Source organism: Streptopelia decaocto, assembly GCF_964273445.1.
Source record: "Streptopelia decaocto genome assembly, chromosome: 4".
NCBI classification, from domain to species: Eukaryota; Metazoa; Chordata; class Aves; order Columbiformes; family Columbidae; genus Streptopelia; species Streptopelia decaocto.
Window position 1 is genome coordinate 25,823,840 of NC_138658.1, and position 13,402 is coordinate 25,837,241.

The 13,402-nt window shown below is 50.0% G+C and overlaps 1 protein-coding gene across 1 annotated transcript; it reads right to left on the bottom strand.

The window, feature by feature from the left end:
- Positions 1–4,727: 4,727 nt before the first annotated feature.
- Positions 4,728–12,992, bottom strand: FGF5 (fibroblast growth factor 5; the record flags this gene model as incomplete). The annotated part of the gene is made up of 3 exons (XM_082050785.1): positions 4,728–5,069; positions 9,779–9,882; positions 12,722–12,992. 3 exons carry the CDS (start codon positions 12,990–12,992, stop codon positions 4,728–4,730), a joined length of 717 nt encoding a protein of 238 aa, XP_081906911.1.
- Between the last annotated feature and the right edge of the window lie 410 nt (positions 12,993–13,402).

The following is a 13,402-nucleotide window of genomic DNA, read 5'->3' on the forward strand; positions in this document are numbered from 1 at the left end:
GCAGGGGGATCTCGGCAACACATACATTCTCCCTGGAAAACCCCACCGGGTCACGGCAGCGTGTACCCCCTCCGGGGAGCGGGAAGTGGATGCTGCTTGGGTTTTTGCTTTGGAGAATTTTCTTTTTCGCGGGAGGAAGGGAGAGGGGAAGAGTTGGCGCTGCACATCAGAGTGGTGAAAGCTGGGCACCCTGCCGTTGGGCGTTAGGGTACGGCAGCTGGTGTCCAGCCTCTACTGCAGCATTGCATGGGGCAAAAGAGACTGGAACCGAGGTGTCACTGCCAAGCAGTGCAGCCACAGGACATGCAAAAGCAAATGAAAGTGGGAAAACCAATTTATCCTGCACCCCTATTTCCCTCCCTGCCCTGTTAATGCAAGCACATGCAGCCTTTGCTGGAAACCTCCAGAAGCCCACTATGCTGCACCTCATACACTGATTTTTTAAGACATGTGGTTGCCTAGTTTTAGGCCACTGTTCCAGTGCAGAGTTTTTTTGGTCATCCCCCTTCGAAGCAGGGGAAATGAAGCCATACTAGGACCCTTTGCAAAGGCAGGTGACAGCAAGGCATGTCTTTATATTTGTTTTAACACTTGCTAACGTCACACTTTGAGGTGCATTTACAGAGGCACCACATCTCTCTCCGTGCAATACTTTGCCTAGTCACAACATCTGAGACTTTAGATCTGGAAAGCCTGCAGGAAAAGATTACTCAGAAAGCAAATGGAAGTGGGGAAAAAAAGGGCAAATTTTAGGTATTGATACACGTTGTGCAGTGGCACCATTTTTAGCCTTGCTGACAGAGAGCTCAGAGGCATCATGCTAACATCTGACAATGGTTAACTTCATACATCTGTGTTATCTTCATACGACCCAGCTCTCTCACCACTTGTGTGCTGCCAGGCTTGTACCAGCCCTGCTCTGAGCCTGCTCCATGATTAAAATTTCTTTAAAGGCCTCTGGTCCCTCACCCAAGGCCACTGGGCAGGCAGATGCAAACCACCACCCCCGCCACACTTAATTCCAGCAGGCAGACCTCCCTGTGATCCTGAAATGTAGAACTTCTTCCCTGACACACCATGGTACCCTCAGCACCCCAAAAAGAGGGATAGGAAAGCTCCCCCGACCTTGATTTTCCCAGCAGATTTTTGCTCCATGTGCAACAAGATTTAAAGGCAATATGAAGAGCTTTTATGTAAAATAAATATAAAAATATGCTAAAGAGTGCAGCAATTAGTGCTGTTGCTGTTGAAGCCAAGATGATAAATCCACTTGGATGAAACAGAAGTGGCTCACAGAAAGTTTATGTCTTTCAAGCTGCAAAGCTTTCTTCTTTTTCTGGACTGTCATAGCAATTTTCCCTCCCTGAAGTCAGAAGCAATACTCCCACCAGTATGGAAGACCAAGTTCTGTGAACAGGCATGGAATACGAAGAAAAGCGTTTTGGTCTCACATCCTTTCTCATGGTAAAACCCCATCAGCTGAAGTGCAGTGGAAGTTTGCCCTTGCCTTGGGAGAAGGATGGCAGAAGGCTCTGGCCTTCTGCCCCATGTTTTGGGCTCCTCATCCTGCTCAGAGAGCATCTGGCCTGTGCAATGTGGCCTCTGCACTGCTTGGAAAAGCAGTAGCCAAAAACATTTAAGTGCAATCAACAGCTGTAAATAAAGGTAAGCTAATAGCAAAACCACTTCAGAGATGCAAAAAACTTAACACACTGAAAAAGTTACCTTTACTCATGAATAGTCTCTTAAGTTGTCCACAGGCTATGTTTAAATTTAGCAGAGATATTTACCCATTTTTCAATGCTGTCAGTCTTCTCCCAGTAAGCAAACCTATTTAATTTCCTTGCAGAAGAGTGGCCAGAAAGGAACAGGCAGGGTTTGTCAGTCCATGCCATTTCAATTAACTTGCATTAGGCTCTGCTGAAACTGTGAGCAGGCTGCTGCCTGCTGCAGCACAGACCTCCATTACAATAGCGCAATTGCATTTAAATAATTACTGTAACATTAAAGCACCAGCCTCCCCCAGGAGCTTCCCGGGCCTGCTCCTAGCTGCCAGAAATCCCAAGTAAAATATCAGTTTTTCAGCAGCAGCCCTCAACATGCAGCGCTACAGCCCACACATCCCTTGGGATGTAGGGTGTGAGAGGGGAATGCGCCTGCATGCCTTTCAGCCCTTCCCAGTCCTTGCCTGCTAAATTTCACCCAACAGCTCTGAAACATGAGAAATGTTCCGCTTCTTCTCGGCAGGAACAGCAAAGGGCATCACAAGAAACACATCACAAACAGACCCACAAGCACAAGATGACACCACCCAGCGCTTCATCCCCTCCAAGCACAGGGCTTGCTGATGGGGGTAAAACCCATCACCAGCACCACTCCTCCATCCCTGGGTGAATCACAAGGGTGACATGCCCAAAGCATGGCCCCCTACACTTCTGTCCCTCCCTGCAACCACAACAGAGGAAGCTGTATTTCCCAGTAGTTGCTATAGCAAACACTTTCTGCTGCCATCACAGCTCAGTTCGGGATCAGGTTTTGCCCAGAAATACAGTGATCCAAGCATTTTTTTTGTCATACAGGCTAGTTATCAATAAGAATTTTCCTAAAAATAAGAGTTAAAAAATACATTTTCCCTATGATGGAAAGCAGTGGCAGCCAGGAACCAGCACATTTGCCCTTCTCTTACCTGCCCAGGGAACTCCAGGTACCCACCCTGGGCACAAGCACGCAGGGCTGAGGCTGGCACCCTCTGAGGAGGCTCCTGAAAATGTTTTCATTCAATTAGTTCATTTATGTGGCCCCATGCTTCACTGAACATTAATTACACCTAATTGTGTCTGACTGCTGAACAGCAGATAAGCAATATTATTTGAATTTTTTTAAATTTGTGGTCAGGCTTTCTCACTGGAAATGGCAGGGGTGCAGAATACCCTGTGTTTGGCTTTCACTCCCCTGCCATTACTCAAGCCCAAACAACTGCACCAGAAAAGTGATCAGGAGGTTTGTCTCAGCACAAAGCATGCAGAGCGTATAACACAAAGGAAGCGCATGCACCAATTTTGCTCCACTCCATCCTGTCACTTGATACCATGTTGGCCAAACCCACTGACAAAAACATGCGTAGCGGCTAATTTAGCAGTGTTCGTTTTTCACCTTCAGGGGAAGAAAAAAAAAAAAAAAGCACGGACAGCAGATAGGCAAAAGATTACACAACTATTTTATAAAATGAAGCATGGTTATACTTTATTCTGGCATCACCGTCCATCCCTGTATGTGGAACTCACACCCTTGTACAAAAATCATTTGTTGCCACTTGGAGCTGATGCATCTGGACAGAGGCTGCCCAGAAGAACAATGGGTGAAGAACCTCACTTTAAATGGGAATAATGTTTTGTATGATGATCAGATTTTAAGAAAAGGTTCAACAGTTATTGCTAATCGACAACTAGAAGACTAGGAGGGCTCAAGCCAGAAGGGGGTTTTCTGACATGAGCCTGCCTGGGCTCCTATTAAGGCTTAACCAGTGAGGTTCAATGCTACCATTTTCTGTACGTACACAACACAGCTAAATGCTGACTAAAAACTCCACACGCACAATTGCTCCACAGGTAACACCATGACGGAAATACAATTCTATGGTCAGGACCATAGGACAGCCTGGGTGGGGAAAAAAACTTCTGAAGATACAAGTAGCTGTAACAGCGTTTATTGCCACATTGCTACAGCTGCTATAAAACGAAAACCTTCCCCTCCCACACCCAAGTGAATAACAAATCAGCAGCACAAACTGTCAGAATAAACCAGTGGGCTCCTCCTAGCAAACATGTCCCCATCTCCAGGGAGCAGTGGCTTGGAGTGGCTCCCCCCGGCCACCAGCCAGGGAGGGCTATCGGCGCGGTTCCCTCCTGGCACTAGCAGGAATGCCACGGGGCCAGGACAGAGGTATTTTAAACATAGATATTGAAGCAATACTTTGATGGACAGAAGGAGACTCACTCATCCAGCTGTCCAGGAAAGAGCAAGAGAGATCACCAGGAGCACGGCTGCGGGGCTGCAAACAGCCACTCTCCCCAAGTCTGCAAGCCTTAAAAAAAACCAAACCACAAAACTATCTGTCTGTATTATTGCCAACAAAGAGTTTTAAGACCTTCTTGCACCGCAGATGGTAAGGTGAATGAATTTGTTGGGCTTGGTCTTGTTATTTTGTTGTGGAATCGAGGAGCTGGTTTGTAAGCAAAGGGGAAGGGGCGGACCTGGATGTCTGAGGTATGGTTGGAAGAAAAAAGTGCAGCAAAAAGGAGACGCAAAAAAACCCCAACAAAACAAAACAAAAAAAGCACTTAATAGGTTGGCTCCAAACATATCTCTTGTATGAAAATGATTGTCAGAAGAGTCACTAGTGAAAATAAGGTAAGAAAATATGTTTGCCATAGAGGTACCTTTCTGCTTCTTTCAACAACAGAAAATTAACCCAAAATCCATAAAGTGTTTTCTGTTCACCACAGGAAATACTCTTTGGAAAGCCCAAATTATGTTGTCCCAGTGCACACCTCCAAGAGTGCCATCTGATTTACAGGATGAAGAGAAAACCACAAGTCCAGCACCGCTGCCTGGAGCCTCCCCATGTCTATCCAGGGAGAAGGGATGCAGGTGTCCCGCAGGGTCACCCCCGAAAAGCCACCCAAGTGTCCGGTCTCTCCCATGCTGGCATCCCCATCATGGTGCAGCTACCCAAAGCGAAACTTCAGACGGTACTTGACAAGGCCAGGGCTTTTTCGAGGTGGCAATGGGGCAACCTTCAGTTTTGGCGGTGGGGGCTTCTTTTCGGGAAGGGTGACGGTGAAGGCGAGCTCAGGAGGCTGAGGCTGCCGAAATCGGGGGAGGAAGTGTGTGGAGACATGCTGGGGTCTGGCACGGGGGCTGCAGCCGCGTTTGGCTTTGCCCCGCTTGTTGAGTGCCACATACCACTCACGGCCCGACCGCGGGCTGCGGTGCACAGCCGAGGCATAGGTGTTGTAGCTGTTCTCCTGGAAGCGCTCCCGAAAGTGGCAGTCCGCCGTGAACCGGGCCTGCAGGGACAGAGAGCCAGAGTGCACCATTAGCAAAGGGCTTCTTTTACCCATCCCATGCCATGCTTCATGGATTTTTAAGTCTCCCAAACCAAGTCCAAAGGGGCAAGCAGCAGCACAGAGGCACTCAGGAAACCCACTCTGAGGCCAGCAGGCACCCTACAATTTGGAACACCTCTGAACACAGGTACTTTCAGTGGCCGCTTAGCACCCAGTTTTGGACTTTCTTTGAGACAAAAAACAGGCTGTGAGAGCCTTGGCCTGCCCCAGCGCCGCCCTTCCCACCTCAGCTCTCCTCTTGCCCTTCCCACCCACAGGAGGGAGGACAAGGCTCCATAGCCCTTGTGCAGCAACCTCACTGAGGACCCCTGGGTTGAGCCTCCGCTCCATCTCCATTCCTGCCCTTACACCCCTTGCTTTGGCACCAAATCGTCACTTAATAATCTGGAAAGGCAATTTGCATGCATATTTTCATTGCTTCACTGAACATGGGTTTGATTGGATTGGATTTTTTCTTTTTTTCTTTCTTCATCTTAAATGAACTTGGGGCATTTTGTCCCTTAATAACCTGAAGAAATTACTTGCAGCCAAAGAACATCGCCTCTTATAAACAGGGCGGCTTCACTGACTCCCACATGGCTGAGGGGAAAGACTTCTCCTGACACAAAGAGATAAGACATCGCTCCCTAAAACATCAGATCCACTGGCACAGATTTGCACCCATGAGAACAACTCCAGTGAAATAGTGATATCCTTGCAGGGATGCTGGGTCACAGCCAGCACTAATGCCCAGCCCATGGGATGAGAAAAGGTTTGGCACCAGCTCCCACTCAGGCCAAAGTGACGCAGCCCCCCAGCTCCACCCTGAGACAAGCCACCCCAAGAAAATAAAGCATTTTTCTGCGGATGGATAAAGAAGCAGAGCAAGGGCCTGCCTAGTGAGCAGGCACATGGGGGACGGTCACACTGCCGGCAGAAAATAAAATGTGTGTTAGGCAAATCCTGACACCAGGGAAAGCACGAAACGCTAGCTATCGCCCATTGCCTTAGAGGACAAAGTGAATACTGCCCAGAACAGCTGCTTATTGTTCCCAAGGAGGGGAAGAAAAAATACCACAACACTCAGAAGTACAAAGCCAGAGCCATAATGCCCCAGCTATGTGTCCACAGCACTGTGATACCTGGCTGTGTCCTCCAGCAGTCCTCCTGAAATCCTTTGCCACGCTTCAATCTGATCACAGGCGTGTTACCTGGTGTTCTGATAGCTTCTCCAGTGATGCCTGGTGCACCAGTCTGATTGCAAAGCAACCCTTCAAACTATTGACGTCAAAGGGATGCTGAGCTTTCTAGCTTCAAAATCTGCAGCACAGGAGAACAAGACAAAGCCGCCAAGCATTGCTATAAAACCACACAGAAGGCCTATTTGACTGGGATTGGTTTTGAACTCCTAATTTAAGTGGAGAAGCTGAGTTGTACAACACAATTGACAGAGTCCCCAACCTGCAATTCATTTTTTTCCCCCATAACACTTTGAATTAAGTTTCCTTTTGCTCTTCACTTGAAAGAAACATCATCTTGATGACTCCTTTTTGGTTTCCCCATCTTTTATAAATCTATAATGCTGCATCATCCATGTATGAGTATACACCTTCATAATGCAAAGCTTTGCTGACCCCTTGTTACCCTCAATCCTCGACACACACAGTAGTGCTCGGCCAAGACACCTGTGCATCAGCCTTTACATGGGGAGGTTTTAGGACTGACCAAGGGGCTGATGTGCTCCTGAAAGGATGCTCAGTGCAAACAGCCCTGAAACAGGACCTATGCTTCCCAATGGGATTTAGGCAAACAGCAAGAACATTTTTGGCATTTGAGACAAAGCTGGCTGCCTTGGCCCAGGCATCACGGCTGGCTGTGGCCAAGGATGCACTGTTGAAATCTGCTCGAGCAGGCACTGCAAATGCTGTTGTAAATAGGAGAAGATGCTCATGCCCTTGCTCATACAAATTCCTGAACAGATGGGCAAGATCACCACTGCTTTTCTCATGGGTAAACTGAATTAATTTTTTCAATCTGACCCAGCATTTTTTGGGCAATGCCACCCCACAAAGGGAGGTGGCAGTAAGAAGGCTGTCCAGGTCCCCATCTGGAGCATGACAGGTAAAGTTCCTGCTCATATTGGTTTGGGGGGAACTGCTCCCTAACAGCTGGAGTAGAATCCCCTCCAAAGTGAAATTTGGGGAAGTTTGAGTGTTCCAAACTGGGGATGCAGTGGAATGCCATGGGCTGCTCCTGTCAGTGGTGTGGGGGAACAAGGAAGCCTGCAGCCAGCGCATGTGGAGGGAAGCCTTCCCCTCCAGACTGCAAAGCACAGCGGGAAGCACATCAGCTGTTGGTTCACCATCACTCTGACAGGTTTCCCCCGTGTCCCAGCTTCTCAAATCAGCAATCGCACCATTTCAGCCAGGGAAAAAGAGCCATTTTTCTCAGCAGAGAGCAGGCAGCGCAGCACCATGCACTGGCCAGCGGTCAGATCTGCTCTGCAGCAACTCCAGATACAATAGTAAAGAGCCATCTTGAAGTCAGACTTCAAAATTCAGTTCAATGAAGATTTGCCCACGCAAGGACCACAGCATTTGGTCGACTCTGAACAACTCCTGAGAAAGAAAAATTACTTAAGACCCCTGTGGACAAGTCTCACCTTTGAGGTTCCTGCTGGACCCTCCCAAGACCAATACCAAACCCACTCCTGCCTGATTCAGGCTAAAAATGTACAAATATAGGACCAAGGATTTAACAACAAGGAAGAAGCCATCTGTGCATGCAACTGATAATTGCCGGGATTACTGTCAGTTTCTGAGGCTGGTGGCTCTAAAAATGAACCACTTGGTAATTTAATTAAGTTGATGTCAATAAAAAAAAAAAAAGGGAAAAAAGGGCTGCTATAAAGCACCAAGCTTGAATAAAACAGGGCCCCATGAGCCAGTTTCGAAGGAGCCCGAATCCCTGCAGGAATGACTTTTATCTGCAGTTCAGCACAAAGGCACCAGCGTGACTCCCATATCAAAGCTCTGCCCTGAGTGACAGGCACAGGACTCACTTTGTACTACTCAAAACTCATTAGGCCATGAAATAACTTTATCCTGCCAAGACAGGAAAGAACAACAGATGCTGGGGTTGCATTATTGGCGTTATTTAGCCCAGCAATCTTTAGACATTTGGGTCAAGTTTCTACAAATTCACGGCTTTCATCCGAGTGGGGCATCACGTGTCCTAACCCCTGGCTCTGACCCGCCTAATTGAGGTCCCTCTCCAGCATTGCCCTTTGTGTGGTGACAATTAACCATACACCAATGAGGTTTGATTTAATTTCTGCCTGTGTCGGGGCATAAATCAAGGCTTCAGCTCAAATAAGGGCTCATTGTACGCTGTGAGGGAGGGGAGGCTCTGGAAGGTCCGAGGATCACGCTCCACACCCCCTGCCTTGCTCTCCTCTCCTTCCTTTACCTTCCCTCTGCTCCTCCCCTGCTCTGTCCTTGTCCTGCCCCACCTCCTTCCCCCATGTTTTCCTCCATACAGCCATTCTCCCTTTATCCCAGACACTTCCCACTCCTATTTTGTTTCCTAAAATATGCAACTGTGTTCTCACCCTTTAGGCATCATTAGGTTGCAGGAATAACACTCCAATAAGACTCAAGGGAAAGAAAGGAGAGTTCATAAATCTCACCTGAAGGCAATTTGCAGACTCGGGCAGTATAAGCACATCAGTAACATCCACTTCACAACCATGAGGTTTGCCTCATAATCACAAGGTAGGCAATTTGCTTTTCCCTCTTCCAGACTATCAGCCCTGAACAGGATCCCTGGGAACAAACTTGGGTGACAGATCATCCAAGATGCTGCACTAAAAATCCCCTTCTTTGGGTTTTGCATTTATACACACTTTTGAAAGCAAAGAACTTTCATGTAAGCAGAGCAGTTATTTTCATTTCTTTAAGTGGTCTCTAGAGCTAAAGAAAAAATTGGGAAGCAGCACCTTTAACTTGAAAAAAGAAGTGAAACCAACTTACAGGGTTCATTCAATGCAAAAAGTCTGGAAAAAGTACAAATAGACCTGCAGGAAACCCAAACCTTCCCGAAAACAACCTGCAGAAACAAGAGTTACTGGGATTTTTCCAAGCTAGCTGCAATACTCCCACACAGGCTGGACTTCACCTCCTTGAAAACCTGGGTACAGCTCTATGCTCTCACTGGGGCTGGTTCACCCCCATTGACATGCACCCAGGGTGAACCCAGCCAAAATACCAGCACCGCAGTCCCTTCCCCATGCGCGAACGGGCACATATGAGCTGCCGGCACTACGCATGCCGCTCTCCAGGAGACATTTGGCTAAAACCGTCTGCGTGATATGCTGCAGAAGTTGCTAAAAATAAACTAGCAATGCTCAAAGAACAAGTACTTTTGATGCAAATATCCAACTCAAAAAAAAAAAGCGCCACTTTTCTTGGTTAAATGCAGTAAGACGTGGGCTTTAGGGATTTCAGGTCCACCTGTCCCCTATCTGAATGCACAGTTCTGATGCCACCCAGCAGCACAGAGCCCTCCCAGCAGCCAAAGTGCTACCTGGGAGCACTGCTGCCATGTGCATGTGAAGTTGTCACAAGGCCTTTAACAAACAATACATACTGGTAAGTGGGGGGGTTACTTACACTTGCATGGAGTTTTCCTTTTTTTGACATCGCTAAAAATTTGTTGCTGAAAACTCCTCGTATTCCTACAATCCCCTGAGACACAGCAAATATTTCCAAAACACCTAGGATGACAGAAATCCCAGAATAAATCACAGTTCTTTTCACATTGGTGTGACAAAGAAAAAAAAAAAAAAGTCGCATACTTTTGCATTTCCTCTCCACAAGACCCTGCCCTTTGGCTCCCTTTTTCCACGCAGCACTCACACTCAACCCCACAAAGAGCTCTGCGTTTACTCCTCAATGGCTGTGGGCTGGTTTGTGGTGGTGGTGGGTTTTTTTGTTTGTTTGTGGTTTTTTGGGATTTGGGTCTGGCTTCTTTTTTGGGAGGGGGAGGGGTTGTTTGGATTTTGAGGTTTTGTGGTTTGGAGGGGTGTTGTTTTGGTTTGTTTTCTAAATTTTAGAAACTGTGTGTTAGAGGACAATTTCTGAGTCAGCTGCAATAGAGCAATTTCACACCTGGGGAAATATCTCTCTAGCGTGGGAAAAGCAGCCAAGGGAAAAGAAAGACCCTTGTGCCTTACAGCCAGCCTGCTGAGATCAGTTTTTGCCTGTCCTCCTCCCTGTATGCACCAGACTCTGAAAATAAAAGTGTGACACACACAATTTTGGGCTAAAGGTACCAATAATGTTTTTTTAGGCTCCTCCTAAAAGCAGGATTTGGGGAGCCAGGTGCTACACAGCCCAGCTGTGAAAAAACAAGCCTTTTTCCTCCTCAAATGGTTATTTTCTGAGAAGGATCGTGCTCTAGCCCTCAGCAGGGTGTGCATGACTCATCTTACAGAAGAGCTTCGACCTCTGAGCATCATTTAGCAATAGCACCAACACATTTCATCTCCCCAGACAGCATGGTAACCTCCATGGCAAATGAAGGGTGTCAGCAGGGAGGAAGACATACCCCAGTGTCCTGCCAGCCAGGGAGAGACGGGGTAAGCACCACAACCCTAACATGTGCTTCCAACCCGTCATCCACGCTTCAGCTCCCTTGGTTTTCAGAGACCTCATGCATTCAACAGCTGCAGCACCAGCTCTGTTTGCCACCTGGGAAAAAAGCATTGCTACCCACAGCTGCAGCCCTGGGGTGGCCTCAGTGGCCCCAGAGGGAGGAGCCCTGAGAGCATCTCTCCTGGCCCCAGCAAAGGGCTGCATGGATTAACATGCCAAGAGCAAACATGAAACCGCTGTTAAATCCCTGAGGCCGGTGGATCGGATCACCACTTCCCATGTTTATTTTAGGGAGAAAGTGCAGTTCCTGAAGGTGCCCAGGTCCTGGTACAGAGGGCCTGGGGACAACTTTGGGGGGCCTTGTGGTCCACTCCTCCTCACCCCACCTGACCCAGCAGTAACAGCTGTCAAGAGGCATGGGGTTGTACAACCCCACTGCAAAAAGGTGCATACCCTCTCCAGCACATTCCCTGTCCTCAAGGACAGGCCAAAAAACCTGCTGGCCTTGGGGAGGATGTCTCCCAGCCAGCACAGCCACCACTCCCCCACACTTACTGAGGCGTCCTGGGCCAAGCCCAGTTTACCAGGGGCCAAAGATGGAGTTTTCCTGCCAAAAGTTGACCTTTTCCCAAAAAAAAAGGGGAGAAGGGAGCAGATCCTTATGGCACATACCCCTGCATAGCTTCCCTCTCTGGCACATGCCCCTAGCCAGGGCTGGCTCTGTTCTGAAGTGCAGAGCTGGTGATGCTGTCACCCCATGTGACTTTCCAAGGAGAAAATCTCAGATTAAAGAGGAATGAACTTCACATAATCCAAGTCCCCGTGAGACTGCTGCAGCATCAAAGGCTGTGCATATCTCACAGAGGAGAGTCCTGACGGATGCACACCATGCCGCGGCTCCAAAGAGTGAAACCATTTCCCCACATGTCTTCTGTCTTAGGGGGAACAGTACAGGCAGCCCCTCCAAACTCACATCTCCCAAAACAGCACTGGCCTGAATGCCCCATTTTCTCATCCATTCCCTTTGCAACCCTTAACATCCTCCCCAGCAATGGACACACAGTGCTCCTCCCCTGCTATTGCAAACTGCTCAAAACCCCAAACACAATTTCCAGCTTCACTGCATCCATGCCCACCAGCTGCCCTCCTCTGTGGGGCCATGGCACAGACCGGGGCCTGAATAAGTCCAGGTCAGATTTGGCTGTTGCTCCGTGATGGGACTGGCAGCTGAAATCACACGTACTCCCAGGGTCACCCCAGGCTCTTTAAGAGAATTTTTCATCCCTGCTTGCCATTTCATTCCCTCTAACAGGAGATCACGGCAACTCTGACCCAAAGGATAAGCCATGAGTTAGCAATGCTTTCTCTCAGGGGAACGTCAGCTCAGTCCTATTTTTAAACTGAATACATCCTATTGCCTTGCTGGAACAATGAAAATGCAGAGGGAAGGATAGAAAAGTTACACGGGGAAATGATGGCAAAGGGGCACAAGGGAGCGCCCTGTGCAGCATCCTCCCACCCAGTACTCCAGCGAGTTGTTGTGGTGGGAGCACAAGCCTCATACCTTCACATCAATTCACTTGTACTCATTTCCTAAAGGTGGACAAACCCCACAGAGTGGCACTTCCCAGAGTGAGCAAGGCAGAGTTCACACCGCTCCCCAGGGTGGTGGCCCACCCAAAGGCAGTGGGACACAGTACCCCACATGCCCAACATCACCCAGCCTCCCACAGCAGACAGCACTGCAATTCACTTTTCCCGAGGCTGCCTCTGCCCCAGCTCACCCCAGGTGAAGGCAGCAGGGAGCAAGGGGTTCTATCACCCCAGAGGGGCACCCTCAGCACCACTTCCCTGGCATGGAGGTGCCACAGCCCCGTGGCCACACCAGGGAAGTGCCCCGCTGCTCCACGTGCTAGTGCACGGCCAGACGCCCCCCGACCACCCTCCCCGGGCACTCACTGAGCGGGCTGGCGTCGTGGGCGCCGTCCACCCGGCCGTCGGGGTGCAGCTGGAGGTGGAAGCCGATGCCCACCCGGCAGTACAGCCGGCCCCGCCGCCGCCCTGGGCGGCTCCGCGGGAAGCGACTCGGCCTTGCCGCCGAGGAGGAGGAGGAAAGCGCAGGGGCGTTGCGGTCCGCCGGCCCCGGCTGCGCCCCGCCGGGCACCTGCTCCCGCCGGGAGCGGGCGGGCAGGGCGAGGAGGGCGAGGAGGAGGAGAAAGGACGGGCTCATGCTGCCGGCGGGAGGGAGGGCGCAGCATCCCGCGGAGTCCCGGCAGGGGAAACCGGGACGCCCCTCCCCGCCACCGGGGGATTTATAAGCGGCGGCGGCCCCGCACCTGTGCCCGGCCCCGGCAGCGACGAGCACCCCCTGCCCCGGCTGCGCCGTCCTCCGTCCCCCGCCCGCAGCAGATGCTGGGACTCGGGGGGCGCATAAATCTGGGGAATTAACTTGTCCGCCCCGCCGAGACGGAGGAGATGGGGCTGCGCCTCGGGTTACCGCCGAGAAATACCTTGTCAGCGGCTTCACCCGTGGTTGGGCAACGGGGCTCGGCGGGGCCCAGCAAAACCCTTGGGAAGGGATTGGGTTGCAACCCCCCAGTCCGGGGGTGTGGGGAGACGACAGCCAGCAGCTGCAAAGCC